At 32.3% G+C, this 19270-nt stretch overlaps 1 protein-coding gene across 1 annotated transcript in view; it reads left to right on the top strand.

The window, feature by feature from the left end:
• The window catches only part of LOC132721692 (large neutral amino acids transporter small subunit 2-like), a 35457-nt gene that overhangs the window by 3723 nt on the left and 12464 nt on the right, over window positions 1-19270 (top strand). The window contains exons 2-5 of the mRNA XM_060706044.1: window positions 3616-3741; window positions 4263-4362; window positions 7771-7815; window positions 18740-18863. Of these exons, the coding sequence (XP_060562027.1) occupies window positions 3616-3741; window positions 4263-4362; window positions 7771-7815; window positions 18740-18863 (395 nt within the window). The remainder of the gene's footprint in view (window positions 1-3615; window positions 3742-4262; window positions 4363-7770; window positions 7816-18739; window positions 18864-19270) is intronic.

Genomic DNA, 19270 nt, shown 5'->3' with positions numbered 1-19270 from the left:
TACCTAAATTTGAAATTGTTAATTGAATCACAGTCTTGTGCGATCGGTGACAGTAAATTATTATGTGTGACTGTCAGAACAAGCTGTTAAAAAAATTGTATGATTTATTTAAACAATTGAAATTTAAAATGCCCGTCCCTTTTGATTGGTGCAAATTTAATGCAGGACATGATCATTTCACATAGAATGAATATTGTTGTAATCATTGTGTATAATCTGTATTATCAAATCAGAGTTCTTAAGTGGTTAGTGCATGTAAATAGGTTGTTTTAATTAATAGTTAGGAAATATTCATAATTAATATGATCATGTATTTTTGCTGCTAGCTACAATGGCCCTTTACTGATGTTGATAGCAGACATGGCTTTTAGGTAGAAAAGTTTTTGTATACAATTTGTTTTGTCAACAAAAATATCCTTCAATTTCAAGTTAATACACTGACATTTATCTTTTATTAAAAAAGCATTTATTTTATAAGTTATCTTGAAGACAATATCTCATAGATTTAAAGTTAAAACCAAAGCGAAATAAAAAAGCTGGATTTGGAAACACCTTTGTTTGTTGAAGGGAGGGAGATTTGATTTACAAAGCATACGTGTGCTGATGCAATATGTGTACCAGTTTGAACTAGCCTAAGGTAATAATAACTTGAATGCTACCGCTATTTGAGAGTGATGCAATACGTTTTATTGGGTAGTGGTTTTAAACCAATATCAAGGTTATGTTAGTATTTGGGCTTATATTGGTTTTTTTAATTCACTGTTCACTGTATTATGATAGGAAGTTTAAAATATTTCATGAATGAAAATTTTACCATGTGTTTAAACATGTATCCTACGCATGTCATGTTTTTAATCTTTACTGGCACTTAATTACTGTAAAAGTAAAAGTAATCCATGTATGTTAATAAATAATTGAAAAGAATAAGTACATGAAAACATTAAGAAATGGCAACGAGAACAATTTTTATTTTTGTATTTTTTTTGAAATTACACATATAAATATTTGATTTTCTACACAACTTTGTATTCATTCTTAATATCTTAATAATTGTTCTTTTCAATATGCTGCGCCTGTTTGAATGCACGATACTGACTGATTTTGATCTTTTAAATATCTTCTAAAACATAACATGAATACTTGTCCTTGCAATGTCTTTAATCTTTTCTTTACATGATAATGATCTGATTGACTGATTTTATGTAGTCAATGGAGATTTATGTACATGTTTGACCGATTTTTTTATGCACATTATTGTAATTTAATGCAGCAAAAATGTAGGTCAGTAAAGCATGGAATATAAAATGCGTTTTAACATTGCAACAAGTATAATTATGAACTATGACATGGACCATCATTTTTTTTTTTGCTGTGCTCTTCTAAGTGTAAAGATATATAGGCAATGTTTTCATAACAGTTTGCAGTGGGAATGCATGATCAAACCATGGTATATGACTGGATACAATGTAGGAAAATTACTGATCATGCAGGTTGAATAGGCCAGATTTTTTTTGGCAGTTGACAGACATACACCAATGAAATCTTTTGCTATAACAAATCCCCACCCTTTGGGAGCTAGTCAAGATACATTTTGTTCTAAAATATCCTGCTTAATAACCCAGCACTTTGTACATATGAGCTGTGTCATGACAAAACCAACATAATGGGTGGGCGACCAGCATGTATCAGGATCCATACTGTTGGCTTACAACCCTATAACAAGTAGAGAAACTGATGGCCCCACTCCCCCCACCACACAAAATTTCCACGTACTACTTTAGACTAGTGCATTGGGCAAGGCTTACAAGTGACTGGTGCATTACATGTATGTACTTAATTTTCGCAGAAACATTTTTATTCTTCAAAATATGAACCTTTTCTTAGAAAATATGTTTTGTTCGCTTGAATATATCAAGAAATTCTATTTTTGTCAGCACTTGTATTATAATTAAAGTTATATAGTTAAAGTGTTAAATTTTTATGTAATAGTACACGTCATCGACTCATGTGACAGTGGTAGTTTAAATGTAGAATTTCCAAGTAGAAATTCTAATTTTCAAGTAGAAATTCTTAGTATTAATTTGACCACATGTTGTTTATTTTTTCCCCTGATTTTACTATTAAGGTCATTGGATTGAATGTCTGGGTTTTAATTGTATAAATGTATATTGTTGTCAAAATTTTTGCGGAAGATGATATTGCCTCTTGTTTAATTGAAGTAATGTTACATGATTGAGTTAGCAGTTACAAGTTAAGACTGCAGTGCATCATAGTGAAAACTGGTTGATGGCAGCACCGGTTTGCGACTGAAATTTGTGTAAAAAAATGGTGCATGCACTTTGAAACATGCACACCCAAGCCTCCATTGGAAGGAAAGCGTGATCCCCATTCATCATAAAAAGGGGATTTTCACAGCACAATTTAACCATATTAAGTCATACACCTTATTAATTAATACAACATACCACACTTTCCCATGCTTCTATTTGCTTAGTGAAAGTGAATAATTTATGTGAAAAAAGGTGGAAGAAATGAAAATGAAAAAAAAATGAGTATCATGTAATATAAATTTATTGTCTATAAAATACACACCACTGCTATCATTTAGTTTCATCTTTAACAACATTAACATAACTTTTTTTGATGTATAGTATTATACTTAACAAAGTCATCAATTCATCATATTTAAATATTTTATCATTCATAATGAAACAGGGTTGCTAAGCAACATAAAGTTAAGTGCATTGAAAGATGATATCACAATTAGAGCATGCAGTTATGCTAGATTAGTTACAAAATATTAAGTCAAAATGTATGAATGAACTATCTCTCCAGTAACAGATGTAAAATATTACCACTCCCTGTTGGTGTTTTCAGTCAGTTAGGCCTACATGTACTATCATATTGATGTCAAATGGCTTTGAAGTCAACAATAATTCTAAACAGGAAAGCATTGCGCATGAATGGGAACATTGAAGTAATAGATGATATCTGAAACTCAGTAAATGTGGGTTTTTTCCCCATATAATACACAGGGCTTCTATTAGGTTTCAAAATTTGGAAGTCAGAGACAACAGAATCTCTGAAATTGGAAGTCACATTATATAGGTAAAGAAGGAAAAACATTAAATTAAGGAAGCCACAAGCTAAAATCAATGAGTTAATGACTCCCAAACTTCCACTAACGGAAACCCTGTTATGCAGGTGTTTAAAGCACTTTGTTATGGCTTCAAGGTTCACAATTATTCAAAATGAATCAATTTCAAATGGTCAATTTGTTGCACTTGTTATTAGTATATTCACCAAGGTGTAATTATAAGTTTGTTTTCACCCCTGGGAAGGGGGGGGGGAACCGGCCTTGTTGAGTTCCTGGATACATGTAATTCTATACCAATATGGGTACACATAATAAATTTTGAGAACAGGGTTTCAAACAACTAAATATGGTAGTGGTCATGTAGGACTAAATTGAATCTTGAGTACAAGCCACATGAACATGTACCTGTTATAATATTGTATAATCATACTGTTATAAAAGATTTGAAATATTAAGAAGGCATTGTTTGTAAGAATTATGTTAAAAAATGTAGATTTATTTTCGTGTTTTTGTTACAGTGATCCTTACATTTATCAACTGCTATGACGTGAAGTGGGCAACCCGTGTGCAGGATTTGTTCACATATGCCAAGTTACTGGCGTTGGGATTAATTATTATAACTGGAATGGTACAGTTGTGTAGAGGTAGGTTCAGAATGCATCGTGTGTCAGTAGGTTAAAAACTTGCCACAATTTACATTCCAACATATTGTTTTCCTTTTAACTATGGAAAGCTAGAAAAAGGTCTTTGGTTAACCCAGATGTTATGTCATGGAGCCTCAAGTGGCCAATATGACATTATTTGTGCGTATAAATAGTCAAATTATTGATACAGATTTGTTTATAATAATTTCAAATGGCTTTAGTTTGCACATATTCTCTTATGAAGTGAGAAAAGAATTTGCATATGTATCCAATGTTATAAAATGTCACAAATTAAAATTATTTACTAAGGGCAGGATGATATAAGAGACTTCATGACTTAAGGAAATTAAAATTGCAAACAACAATCGTGTTGTGAAGAAAATGAAATGAATTTTATCTTCATGGTCAAATATAATGATATATATTTGTACAGGAAATATTTGTTTGTTTGTTAGTTTGGTTTTATGGCGTAATAAGCGAAGGAAATTTAGTGTTTACGTTGTTTTTTTTTACTGTTTCAGGAGAGACTGAATATTTCCAAGATCCGTTTGAGCACACGGAAACAAACATAGCTAAAGCAACACTTGGCTTTTATTCCGGGCTGTTTGCATACAATGGATGGTGAGTAAAATAATAATATCTTAAATGTTACCTGAAAAGAGACAGAAGAATATATTTTATATATGGTGCCAATATAGTTACATGTCCATAATTTATAAAGGGATAATTCTTCATGTGGTAAATTTACATAAATGGTTATTTGTCTCCAACTGCTGATTTAGAATTCGCGGAATTAGTAAGTGGTTATTTGTGGAGAAATTTGTTTATATTACTGGTTGGTTACCTTGGAAAATTGTTTAGGTGGACCAGCTTCTGAGAAAAGACCAAAAATGTGTTAAAATTGGTGTAAAACCAAATAAACAGTAAATCTATTCATTGGGTGAATAAAGGGGCATCCGTGGCTGAGTGGTTAAGGTCGTTGACTTAAAACCACTTGCCCCTCACCGCTGTGGGTTCGAAATAATGCACGGAAGGGCACCTGAGGTCTTCCTCCACAAGTAAAGCTGGAACGTCGCGATATGACCTATACTGTGTCAATGTGACGCAAAACCCAAAACAAACAAACATTGGGTGAATAGAAATACATCGTGCATGGTAAACGCATTATAGATATGGTAAATATCTGCTCAGTAGATTAACTTCACCCAAATATATATACATTGTAAAAACTAAACTTATAATATAAGGATGATTTTAACTTTTCCTTAAACTGTAAAATCTCTCGTACCGATTCCCAGTGCCGGTTTGTAGAGGCAGAAATATACTATATAGCCTCATTTGCCTTCCCAGCTTAATTTTGTGCTGTCGATGTGCGCAATATTTTATTGTTGGTATATAGAGATTATTATGTCGAAATCAAAATACTAGAAATGAGTTTGGAAAATGGTCAGGTATGGCTTTCCAGGGACTAAAGTACACTGCAGGCATAGACTAAATTATCGCAAGTGAATCTCGTAATGAAAATAGTCATGTTGAAGGAGAGTCACTATAACTAAGATTTTTACGATATTTATTACTTGTATATATACTTAGCTGGTATTTAATGATACTAATTCACCAGGGGCTTGTGTTATATTTCAAATAGAGACATCAGGTAAAAGATCAATATATCAGGTAGCCTTCAGCCTAACCAGACTATTCTAATAAATACAGTATTTTCTATTCTAAATTGTAGAGCAAAAAAATATAGGATTTTAATAATTGCTCATGAACTGTGAAAATTAGAGAATGATAATAATTTCAAGGCAGTGTAGTTTATGAGCGAACTATGATCAATAAAGGGACATATTCTACCAGTATAATTATAAGAGAAAAAAATGCAAAGATATTTAAACGTTAATTTATTTAACCCACATGCAAGCTGTTCACCAATGTGACGTCAGTATAGACTGTAAACAAGCCTCTTGTTACACTTATTAGTATTGATTGTCTATTTTAAGCCTAAAATGAGATTCTGCAAATTGTTTCTTTGGCTATTTTAAGATCTTGGTTTTTTTTGTTGACGTCTGTGGTTTTTATTCTACGAGTCTGTAATACATGTATGTTGCTTCTTTTGGAATGATTCTGAAGCAAATTTTTACCCTGTACGTTATTTTATTTATTTTTTTTTTGCTTGGATTTTCATAGCACAGTATTGGTCATTTTGTGACTTTCCAGCTTAACTGGTGAGGAAGACCTTAGATGCTCCTTTTGTGCATTATTTAAGGCACGAACGGGCATCTGAGTAGAACCACCTATGTTCAGTAAGCTAGCTAGCTGAATAGCATAGATTACGTACATGAAAGAATTTGTCAAATTGAAGATGCTGTGTGGATCAAACCCACAGTGGTGAGAGGCAGAGAGGCAAGTGGTTTGAAGTCAACGACCGTAACCACTCTGCCACTGACACCCCTAGTTTTAACTGGTGTAAATAGGGAAAGTCATTGTGGTCACTGGTAATATTAAGGTATTGAAAGTCAACATTTGTGAATGTGTCAGGTTTCTGATAACAGAACATGATTGTAGTCTTTAAAATGAATAAATGCTAATGTGAGAGGCCTTTGCCATCATTAAGGTAAGACATTTTGAATCCACATGCAGCCTGACTAGACTTGATACTTTGGACTGCACAATTTCAATGAATTGGATTTTGCAATTCTGAGTAGTTCAAAATTATAACTAAGTTGGACTAGCCCATAAATTATGCAGCTAAAAGTTAAGATGGAAACTGTCATAATACAATCATGCTTTAAAAAAAACCTTAATTATAATTGGAAGATTATTGACCATCTGTTCCGTGCACTGGTTTAATCTAAAGGCACCAGGTTCACTAGGTGATTGAAAGTTTGTTTTTTTTCCGTGGAAAGGAAATCAAATGGACATCCTAATGTTTCCTTACAAAAAAGCAGGATTTTCAATTTGAATAATTAATCAATCGATACCCTATCACATTTGAGCTTTGATGTACGGAAAACTCAATCAGTTCCTGAACACTTGTTGTAAAAGATTACATTCATCAGTAAAAATCACCGTATAATTACGTTTGATTGATATATTGGAAGGAGAAAATTTTCTTTATTGTATTTAGAAAGACAAGAAACTATTTTCCTGATTGGAAATCAATAGTGGGAAGAAAATAAAGTATTTTTTATAGACAATTTGTAATGCACAGGGTTTTTCGTGTTGGCGATAAATTTGCCCATAGGGACCTCTTTTTATATTTGCTCCAAATGTTTTGTGAAAGAATATACGTCTAGAGCATTAACAATATTACATATTTTCAGGGAAAGGTAAAGCATGGGTGGATCCTCAGGGGTGGGTTGAGGTTTAGGGGGTCATGACCCCTGTGGAGTTTGGCTATTAATGCATAAACTATATTTTGTAGATCAAAATCTGAATATGAACTTGATGATGAAAATCATGATAAAAAACAAAACAAAAACTAGTAAAATTCCAAACCCCCTCTGGAAAATGTATTACCCATTGTGTTGAAAAATTGAGATCCCCTCTGGTAAAAATCTTGTTTCTTTGTCTGTAAAGGTAGAGTTATCAGGGCCAAAACACCATTTTTGGGGAAGGGGCCTCAGTCTTTTTCTTGAGGAAAATATGCATGATTTTGGCATACTTTGGGAAAAGGGGACTCAAATTTAACACAAACCTTTAACAAGTCTTCAAAATAGAAATGCAAAAAGCACTGGGAAATACTAGTAAGGCAGTAAAAGACCTTAAAATACCATCATTTAATTCTGTTCTAAATTCTATGGCAAATTTCAAAAGACTGGGGAAATTTGAGGACCAAACTGGAGAAAAAAAGAGACTAGTTTGGTTGGGGAAGCAGCCTATATTCGTCCTCTACAAAGAACAGTTTTTTGGCCCTGGTTATGTTACATAATGCAAGGTTTTAGCCTTGGAGTAAATAACTTAACCTTACATAGAGGTTCATAAAGTAATCATTAGTTTCACATATATGAATTTTATATTTCATTTCAGGAATTACCTGAACTATGTTATAGAAGAGTTAAAAGACCCTGTCAAGTAAGTAAAAAAATTATTTTTTATTGCATTAACCCATTACTTCATATACACGCCTTTTAACGCCTTTTTCACCACCCCCCCCCCCCCTTTTGTTGTCTCAAATGGTGAAAAAATGCATTATTTAGGCCCTTAACATTTGTTTTTGTTTGAGAAATGTTGTTAAAAAAAGTGACCACTTTTTCGGCGCGGCCCCCCAATCAAAAGATACATCAGGGGGTTGCCAGAAGGGGGATGTGCCCCCTTCTGTTTGGGGGGTTTGAAGGGGGGCGGAGTCCCCCTCATCGCCAAGAAAATTTTGGACTTGTGAAAGGCTATAAATGACCCCAGATTGATCATAAGGTAACGTGTAACCAACGCTGAAAAGCATTTGACTCTATCTCAATCCATTGAGAAGTTACAGCACTTTGAAATCAATTATAATGGAAAAAATCAACGCAAAATAGTGATTTTGGCAATTTTGAGATGTCCCCTCGTTGCCATGGTAACAGAAAATTTAAGTCTGAGCATGTTGTTGCAAGGGCAATGGTCCAGTCAAGATTTGTGCCAAGTTTGATTAGTGTTGAAGCAGTTTTTATAGTATTATAGCAATTTGAACTTGTAACGGGAGACTTTTCAATGAAAACAGCCATTTTTCACAAAATGCTCATGAAGTAATGGGTTAAGCATGTCCTTGTCTTAGTCACAAAAATACATAATGTAATAATAAAGTAATAGTATATATTATGCTTATGGCTTTATCTTCAATTTGATATGATGGTCTGCGCAGCACTGTTCGCTATTAATTCAATTCATACTTTTTTTGAAATTTTCTTGAAAAATGATTAATGTTTTTGTCTAGATGGAAAGATAAACAAGTCTATGTGGCAAATGTTAAAGGTAAATGTTAAGTTTGTAGTATGGTACTTTACAGAAATGTCAAGTGCAATTGTGTTTACTTGATCAAATACGGTATGTGAAGAAGTATGGTACTTGCTGATTTTCAAAATGATGCAATCAATTGCAATTTTCCTTTGAAAACTGAAAATGTCACATTTTACATTGGGGATTTTCAAGGCCAATTTGAGGCTCAAACTTTGGTCTAATTTCCCTTATATAATTTTTTTTTTTGATATCCATATTTCAGGGTCAGAGGGTGGGACAGAGGGAGACAGCTTAGTTTTAAAAAAAAGATTATAATTATGCTATTGTATCAAAATTTAACATACTTGTTAAAAGTGAGGTTTTATTCATTTCTAAGTTTCCCCTTTTTTCCACATTGCAATTTCGTCTTTTTCATGGCCTTGTCACCATTCTCCTATTGACCTAAAAGTTGAAAAAACAAACGACAACAACAGAACGAGGAAAACAAAAAGAAATCTATACACTTATCAGTTGAAAATGTGAAACATTTTTCAAGGTTAATAAGTGCATGTTTTGTTGGTAGTTTCTAGCTTCAAGAGGTATTTTAAAACCTAACTAAACACAACAAGAAAACTTTTCTTTTTAGAAGTTGACATCCTTTGCTCTTAAATTGTTCAAATAGTCTTTTAAAAAGCCCTTGACTGATTTTTTTTTCCAAGTATGATACCATTTATCTGAAAGGATAGAATAGGATATTTTTAAACCAGTCAGACAAGTAGAAGTAGATTTGTTGTTAATTTTTCAATTACTTTCAAGAGCAAGTTCTAAGTAAATTGAATTTCAAAGAAATCTTTTAAACAAATGTTTTTTTTTTGTTACGTGCTCAAAGTCACCCTGACTACAATTACTGTCCTTCCTTTTCTCCCCTTCAAGGTCACTGCTTTTAAAGGTCAATGTCATGAGTAATTATTGCATCATTCAGATGTTTACTAGTTTTGTATGTAGATCGAAAATATTGGAAATAAATCTGCCTATGTTAAGGGAGTATTGGAAATAGATTTGCCTTATGTTACTAGGCATTGACACACCTTTTTATAGGAAATCAATACATTACTAAATCCTCCATATAGTTCCTAAACACGCACATCGCACATTGTCTCCTGAATGCCGTTTTTTTTTTTTTTGCAAATTTTAAAAAATAAATATCATTATTTAATGAGAATAATTGATTATTATAATTGTTGTTATTTCAGTTGAATTGATAACTTTCATCTTTCATTCAATTCAAATTTAAATGTTGACACTTGTACACTTCATAGATTTAGTATTTTGATTAAATCTTTTGCTGGAATTTTAAAACAGTTTAAAGAATATTGTGATATACATAATGATTTATTTGTAAACCTGTTTCGGTGTTATGATAAAATTTATGAGTGAAAACCATTAAGCATTGATGTAATGTTTGTATTGTTCAGGAAGTCATGCAATATGTCAGGGTGTTTATTATATGAAAAACATGTTTGTATGATGCAATATGTATTTAGACAAGGAACACAAGGAAACTGATGATGCAATAAGATAAATTATGAAGTGTTTATATCCTGATGAGCATACACCTAAATTGTAACACACTATTGGATAAAAAAAAAACACCATTAATTAATGGGATAAAATGTTAAATACAGTGTAGTATAAACCAGAAAAATGATGGATTAAGCATTAGGCTTTTGACTTGAAATAAAACTAGTAAAAATTCAGTATAAATTCAGTATAAATTGTATTGAGAAGGTCCTACCAATATTTCCCCCCCCCCCTAAATGTGTGAAATTCAACTAGTAGAAATACGGTATATAAATTGTATTAAGAAATTCATATTTCCCTTTTTGTCCCTTTCCAAGACCCTACTAATTTTTTTTCCCTAAATGTGTTTGGAAAAGAAATAGAAAGAAAAAGAAAAAAACGAATATGAAGTGGTCAGTCCATATATAGAGTAAGAAGTAATTTTGTGTTACTATGGTAAATGCCTTGAGACAGTTAGTTGTAAATTTCTATTTTCAGTTCTTTCTCACAAATTATCTAACAGACATAACTTTGAATGCCTTTTCCCTTTCTGCCAGATATATCCGGATGTGACTAGTTTTAAGCAGAAATTGTTTATCTCCCCTAATTCCTTTGGCATTATTTTGGTATGGTTGAACTTTGTCCAAATTTTAGCTTCACGTATGATTATGAATGTGATCATGGTTGAATTGATAACTTTTGTTGCGATTTTTATTGTTAACAAATTTCAAAACACTTACGTTTACTTATAATATGAAATGACTCCTAATTTAGAACCACCAACGTCTGAATATCCTTATCAAAGACACAATAGCATGTTTTGTCTGTGAGAAAGTCATAAATTGGTTTCAAGTACAGATTCTCTCTGCTAATATTGTTGAAATATTGTCATTTATTGCTGTTGTAAGTAGCAATGAATGTTATTTTTCTCCATCAAAAAAATATTTCAATTTTTTTTAAAGCAAATGGATTTTTCTGGATAAGATTTGAAATCGTTTTGATAAAACTGTACTGTTGTTGTTTTCTACAATAAGAAGTCACATAATTGTGTAGTTATGTTTACTTTCTGTCTGATGTAGCATTATACTAGCTATGGTGGGAAAATGTTTTGTATAGTAAATACCTGGATAAAAAATAGTAAAAAATTATTATAGGACTCTGCAGTGTTTACAGTTCATTTGTGTGTAGGAAAGTTCACAATTTTGGTTCAAGTAAAAAAAATTGCATTGACTGCTTGTCTTATTTAAAAGCATCCCTTAGCTTTTCTAAAGGTTAAATATGTTTAATTATTTTTATATAAATTGTCTATATAATTGTCAAACCAAAAGAATTGATGTGGAAAATGAAATTTTAGGAAGCCCCTTGATACCTCTAATATACCGGTCTGCTCTTCTCTATATTTAAATTAGCAAAGTTGATGACTGTTTCTCAATCTTTTTTTAGAAACGAATGTCACTGACGAGTTATAAATAGCTCTCAGGACGCTCTTTTGAAGAAGGCTTAACAGTGATATCATGCATTTTTCCAAGATCAAAGTACTAAAATACTTAATTTGAAACAATTAACACAGAATTGTTTTTCCAACAGAAAATCTGAAGGCTGATTTATCAGCTTGTATTAAAATTCAGATCAGTTTAAAATTTTGATATGTTTGGCACTATCTTATATTGTACATATCTTCATAGAATCTAAAGCCAAGTAGGTATGCTATTCCAGCTGAAAGTTTGTGGACAGCTATTTCATTGATATACATACTAAGCAATGTAATTAGTTTTAGCCACTAGACCTAATCCCTCCATAAGTAAACAATAAACATATTAAATATTGTATAAGACAGATTTCTGTTTACGAACTTGTCATATTAAATATTATATCACAGGATGTGAGCTTTAATTTAAGTACTATTTAAGCTGTAAATACTTGGGTTGTGACCCAGTATGATAACTTGTGTGGTTTTCAGGTGTACTGTCATAATAAAGTGGGATTTAAGGGCCTTTATGGATGCTTAAATATTGCCACAAGGTGGTGATTCTTTAAGACATTGTTGATATGTTCAAAATTTCTTTTGATGATATTACAAATCTATGCTTATAGAAGGACAATTTTAATATAAAGAAAAAGACGGATTTAGCTAAGGGGATTATTTAATGTTGTTTTGATCTATGGTTTTCTTTCTTCGTAGGGGCACTTCCCTTAAATTTAGGGGGAAATGACATGGTATTTATGCAAAAAAAGGAAGAAAAAAGTTAAAGTAAACTGAATTTTAGGGGAAACCCTGCATGATTTTTAAGAATTTTTCAGCGGGAAAGGGGCTATTGTGCCTTAAGAAAAAAGCCATTTGAACTTGCTTGCAAGAACTATTTATTATACATGATCTGAAGTTTATTTAGTTGTTACAATGGAAAGATTCAGTAAAATGTCCAATGTTGGGCATCGACCACAATAAAATGAACATGAATTTGTAAGTCAACAGAAATTTCTGCTAAGGAAAAAAATGTATAAATGTTTGAATAAAATTACAAATAAGCAACACCACCAGTTACTGAAGCCTTATAAGTCTTAACAATTTCATTTTAAATTGTCAATGTGCAACTTGTATTATTATCATGTCCTTGCAATTAATTTCTTTCATTTGCATTATCTCAGTATTGCTTACAGGGTTAATTTGCATTTAACAAAGGTGAAGATTGAGGTGTCACAGTCTGTATCGTAGTGTATATATCTGTTATTTCAGTGATATTATAAGTAAATGATAAAATATGATTATTTTAATGCTTGGAATTAAGAGGGCCATTTTGTTTTTGTTCTGTTAAAATTGTATATTTAATGTACTTTTGTCTGTGTCTGTTTGTCACAAAACTTAAATTCCAACAAACAAAACTTCTCGAGGTAGAACAGAATGTCCCTCCATCTAAAGCTGCTAAATTTTGCAGATGCATGCAACTTGATGAGCTCTACCTAACAAGCCCACTTCACATAGTAATGTCAAGGTCACCGGGTGTACAGTCAGGGGTTTTTTAGGGGGGAGGGTGTTATGGTGTTTTCCTCCAGATGTAGCCAGGGCCTTTTTCTGCTATTTGGGAAAAGGTCTCCCTGCATGAATTGGAAAAAAATATTCAGTATTTTTAGAAAAATCTACCTTATTCATGCCAAAACTACCTTATTCATGCCTTTAAAAGTTTTTAACATTTGCTAGATCATATAACTTGACAATTTTTTTAAGAAACAAGTCAGAGAATTTCAAAGTTTTCTTAGATGTTGAAAATAGTTAGATTTTTTGGCTGCTATGTGGAATTTTTGTTTTTAAGTTGGGGGGAAAAGAGGCTATTTTGGATTGGGAATGGGACCTTTATAATATCAGCCCCTGGTGATTTGATGAAAACGCCCTTGTAGCACTTGTTTTTTGCATGAAATAGAGGCAGAAAATGAATAAGGCTTTTCCAAGTTCAAAGAAATGTTGAAAATTCCTGCCTATGTTTTGAATATTCCAAGAAGGTGATAATGATCTCCCACAACAAGCACAACTTTTAAGCATTTTTGGCTTTTCATAAAAAACATAATTTATATATTTATAATATCATCTTAGAAAAGTGAATATTGGTTGCTTAAATATAACCAATTTTCATGCTCATATTTTCAAATTCATAAGGTTGTGGCATAAGGAGAAAGAAAAGAAAAAAAATATTGTTGGTCTCTCAACCTGTAAAGTGTAAAAAAAAATCTTTTAATCCTCTTAATTTGGTATAACAGTATTATATTGTTAGAATGTCACTTTTGTTGTGATTGATCATGAAATCCTTTCTAAGGTCATTTGCACTGCACCTTTGCTCTGGCATGTACAGAAGTTTTCAGAACAGAACAGAACAGAGTTTATTTCATAATTTGTACACACATAGGTGCATCGTTATAACAAGCATTTTGAAATATAATTATAGGTCACATATTTTACAATTACACATAAAGAAAAAACAAATCAATACAATACTGAGCAATGGGATATTCAATACGTACAATGTAATACATTACATATACATTACATTATCATTTCCTTTGGAAAGTGAAGGCAACTAGTACTAGTAAACTGCTTGACAGCCTGTCCAGGCTGAACTGTGCTCTGAAAAATTTAATGTGGCTTACTGTGGTGATCGGAGTGAAAACTACCAAGACAGCCACCACCACTATTATTAGTAATGTAAAGGTAACATGAAACAAAACAAAGAAAAAAAGAATTGAAATATAAGTAAATGAACATTTATTGTCTTCGACATGAGTGTTTGATTACCCATCTGGCATGTTTGGCTTGCCCCCACGTACACATTGCCAAAATAATGCCATGACCTTTAAAACACAAGGTTGTTGTTAAGAGAAATTTTTTGAATGCCATATAAATAGTACTTCAAAATAACATCTGTGAAATAATTTTTATATTCAAATGTTTAGTTTTTTCCCCTCTGAAAACTCGTGTCACTTGTGGAAGATTAGAACTGTTTAAAGATTTGAACTTTTCATAGTGTTGCCAACTTGTGGTAGTTTTGTCCGCTAAGGGAAATACTTAGATTATTACCTGTATGAAGGCTGGTAGATAGTGAATGAAATTTACAGTCACAAGACAATCATTTCATGTGAAGATAGCAAACTTAATAATTATTTGGGATTGTTGACAAAATAATTAAGATAAGAAAATAGCCAACCATTCTACTAAATATATTATTGAAGGCATGCACTTTGCTTGGTATGTAAAAGCAGTGGCAATTGTTAATGTTTTAGTCCTTGCAAACCATGTCATTGTCTGTCTATTGCCTTATTTTAACAGCCAAAGTTTCTGCTTGGATGTAAGGTTATGCAAATCTTTAATGATTTAATCAAATTTTCTTTCACCCAATATTAGGGTCTTTCCCCAACATATGATTTTATAGGATTTGGAAGTCTACCCTTAAATCTAGGGAAAATAAAGTTTTTGCAAAAAATTAAAAAACGAAACGTCACATCAGTTAAATTTTATGGGGAAACTGCATGATTTAAAAAAAAAAAAAACAGAGAGAAAGAAGCCCATGAACAGACCCTACAATAGAATAGAAAAAAAAACACCTAATTATTGCAAGAAAAATGTATGTAAAAAAAAAAAATAATAATATTGGGGTTTTAATATGTATGACAGTCCAGTGAGTTGGTTATTTAGAAACACCCCATTTCTTTTTGTGAGTTTTATATATCAACACTGTATGAACATCACAGCTGTGACCAAAATTTGAACTTTTGAAGAAATTTGGCAAAAATAACTTCGGCAAATAGTATGTTGAAATGTGTAACATGGATCGTGTCCTTATTTTACTTTGTTCATTCTGTATTAATGTATGACCTTGAATAGAATTGTCCTTATCAGTAGATTAAGCCACTCTACAAGTAACTCAGATAATTAAGTTAACTTGTTACATTACAGTACTTATGATTCTATATATGTATGACTCTATGTATAAATGAGGTTTTTGACTTACATTTGCCCTTTTTGCTGGTTACATTGAGTAAAAGTTTTAAATATTATAACTGCAATAAATGTTGTTTTTTTTTGCGTAAAAATTAAAATTGCTTGTTATTTTTTGGGGGAATTTAAAATTTTTGTCTTTAGGTTTTTTAATAGCCCAACTTATTGTCCCTGTGCAAAAAGATATTTGGCTTTTTTGTGTCTGTGCAATTTTCTCTTTCTACGTGAAAAAGTGAGATTTTTGTATAGATTTGAATCACCCAGGGAAAAAAAATTCAGAATCAGATTTGGCACTTCAATATATTTTGACTTAGGTCTTTTAGAGCTAAAAAATTCCATTTTCATGTAGTTTTCACTCCTTTTTTCCTATATACCACTACTATAAATTGTAAGTTAGCAAGTGCTTACATTAATAAGACAGGTTTGTTTTCTTGTTCAAGTTGTTGTAAGATTTTATTAAAATTACAAAGTGTTTTCATAATACAGTGCATGTACATGTATTTATTAATCTGAGCTCAAAACACCACTAAATAAACACCAGTAAACCTGTGTTAGCAATTTTAGGTCCAACAACTTGATGGTGTCTTTTGTAATTTAATAAAATGAAGGCAGCTAGTAACCAAGTATTTCACTGTACAGTTACTTGGATGATTTTTTCTAGGTTCATTTGTTAATGGAATAACCAGGGACACAGTCTCAGCTTAAAACTTGTAAAGTTTAACAATCCTATTTGATATAGGTCAAGGAAACTGGTCTAGACTGGTGTAGAATTAAGAAGACTGGGTTAGAATTAATAATGCTGTCAAGTATTTTGTAGTAGCAAATTCTTTGTAAATGCTTAATCCAAAGAATACTGTAATGTTATAAATCTGTGATCATTATTATACTTCTGTTTTTTATAAGGATTATCAATATTTGTTGGTCAGAAATTTTCTTACTATTTACAGCTGAGATTGAAGTTTGATGCTAAATGAATAGTTCTTTTTAACTGCCAGTTTTTAGTTGTATACACAATTATAAGATTTACAATAAAGGGAAGTCATGGTCACAAGTTTGTTCCTCTACATCTCTGTCTTTTTAAAAAAATTTGCCCAAACTTATTTCCCCAACCCCTTTTTTTGTCGCCCCTTTCGGATAGTGGCACAATAGGGGTCAAATTCCCGTCATCTGTTGTCCCCGGGGAAACCCAGGGGGAAAATTGTTGGATACCTTCAAAAACACCAGAGGACACCCTTTTTGGGTAAAATTTTATTCTTCTTTTCAGTATTTTTTGGGTACTTATGTTTTTCTTGTTTTGGGGACCCCTTTTAAAAAAAAGGGAAATACCCAAAAAATGACCATTTTGTAGGAACGTTTCCCACTGTTTTGTCGGTCCGTCACAAAAACTTGTCCGGACTACTCCTCATAAACTACTGGTGCAATTTCATCCAAACTTTGCAGAAATGATCAGTACCAAGTCTAGTTTGTTCATATTGTCAACAATTTACGGTTCCATGATTTTTTTGTCAGAGTGTTGGCCCTTTAATAATTTGTAATTTTAAAGTTTGTCTGAAACTAACTCTTATACCACTAATGCAATTTCAATGAAGGTTTACAGGCATTGATCTGTAGCTCAAGTCCTTGCGCATGTTGCACGGGTTTTCGGTTGAATGATTTTTGCCGAGTTATGGCCCCTTTGATATAGAGGTGTTTTTTTTTCTGTGTGTTGCCACATAGGCAAAAGCTTGTCCGGACTACTCCTCATTATATTCTGGGTACAATTTTATCCAAACTTTACAGGAATGATCAAACAAAGTCTAGTTGTGCACTGTCTGTCCGTCTGCTCACAAAATTTGTCCCAATATGAAATTGGCCATCATGAGGCGACACATGTGATTACTGATCTCTCTTGCTATTTAAATTGGACCTTTCTTGCTCTGAAGAATAGTTCACTTTTACCACATATTAAATTGTCTTGTCTGCTTATAAATTGTGACAAAATCATTCAAAATGTCATGGGAAAATTTAAGATACATACAGAATAGCAAACCGTTGCAGATCATTATCATCTGTATTGGCTGATTTTGATCAAATGTGTTGCAGGATGGAGGCTATGTGTTAAGGATTTCAGATATTTTATTTAAACCTTCACCTTGCTAATTTGTTGAATTGACATCCCCTTGCTTTGAACCTGGAACAGTCTATTCATACTTAAAGGGATTTAAATACACAAATAATGAAATTTAAGTAGCCAACAGCAAGTGGTAGTATTATGTACAGACTCAGCCTGGCTGTATAATGAAGGCAAAAAAGTCATTTGTGCTACTTCAAACAAAGGTCCTGAAGTCAAGTGTCAGCGATTTTTCACCTGATATAACAGAGGCTTATAAAAGGCCTCTTTCCAATTAAAAATTTCTTGAAAAAAAAAATAAATAATAAAGCAGTTTTCTAAACAATCTGAACATTGTACCAGTTTTTTTATGTCTTAAATTTGAAATTTTAATGATATTTTCCCCCAAAAAATGAAGAGCCTAAGGCCTCTTCTCAATTATTAAAGTGAGAAAAAACACTAAATGTTAACTGATATAGGTTAGTCTACTCTAATTTACTGTTTCACATACATAATATAGAACATATTTAACAACTTTAGTATCAATTTTGCATCATGGTGTACATGAATAAGTGAATGATTGAAGTTATAGTTGGTTAATATAGAATTTAATTTAGTTTGATTGTGTTGGAAGCTTTAAGCTTATAGACACACTTAAGTCTTTCAAATCCATTACTGGAACCAAGCAGTACTGAGCAATGAGTGTAAAGTTTCTTGCTAAAGGAAACAACAACTTGCCCCTGACAGGGTTTGAACCCATGCGGCTAGCGATCATAAGATTACTAGTCCAACGCGTTAACCACTCGGCCATGCCACCACAGTTATAGTTGTTGTAGTTGAGTATCTTGAAATGAGTTCAGTGAAATATAATGTTACGTGTTGGTAAAGGTAAAAAGTCTCAAACATGTACGCTCTGTTTTCAACGACTTTCATTCTTTTACATTTGTTTTCAGAAACTGCCCGAAAGCTATATGGATATCCATCAGTCTGGTAACGTTGGTGTACACGTTTGCTAATGTAGCGTACTTTACTACGGTCAGCAGAACCGAGATACTGAGTGGAGCAGCTGTAGCTGTGGTATGTACCATTGTCTATACTGTTTGGGGATTGGGGGGGAAGGTTGGCGTGATTGAGGATGCTGAAAGTTTGAACATTTTATCACATACCCGTGCCACTTTTACGGCTCCGTGAAAATGGTATAGCTCGGTCGTGCATATATTTTCAAAATAGTTATATTATATAATGTTTCTGTTATTTGACACACATGAATATTGCACATAAACAGAATAAAAATGTGTCCGGAACAAAATGTTATGCTGCAGTTTTAAGTAGTGTTTTAACAATTTAGCAACAATTTTGTCGAACTCTTTGCTCTGAAGGATAGTTACTAACATATTTCTTCCATAGAGGCTTTTTGGAAGTATCATGTTTCAAAATTCAAAGAATTTAAAGAATTTTACAGGAGATATATAGCTTTATAATGA

The sequence above is a fragment of the Ruditapes philippinarum genome, unplaced genomic scaffold (genome assembly GCF_026571515.1).
Source record: "Ruditapes philippinarum isolate M1 unplaced genomic scaffold, ASM2657151v2 ctg837_1_1_1_1, whole genome shotgun sequence".
NCBI lineage: Eukaryota > Metazoa > Mollusca > Bivalvia > Venerida > Veneridae > Ruditapes > Ruditapes philippinarum.
The sequence above is the reverse complement of the archived record's forward strand: the minus strand, read 5'-3'. Positions and strand labels throughout refer to the sequence as shown.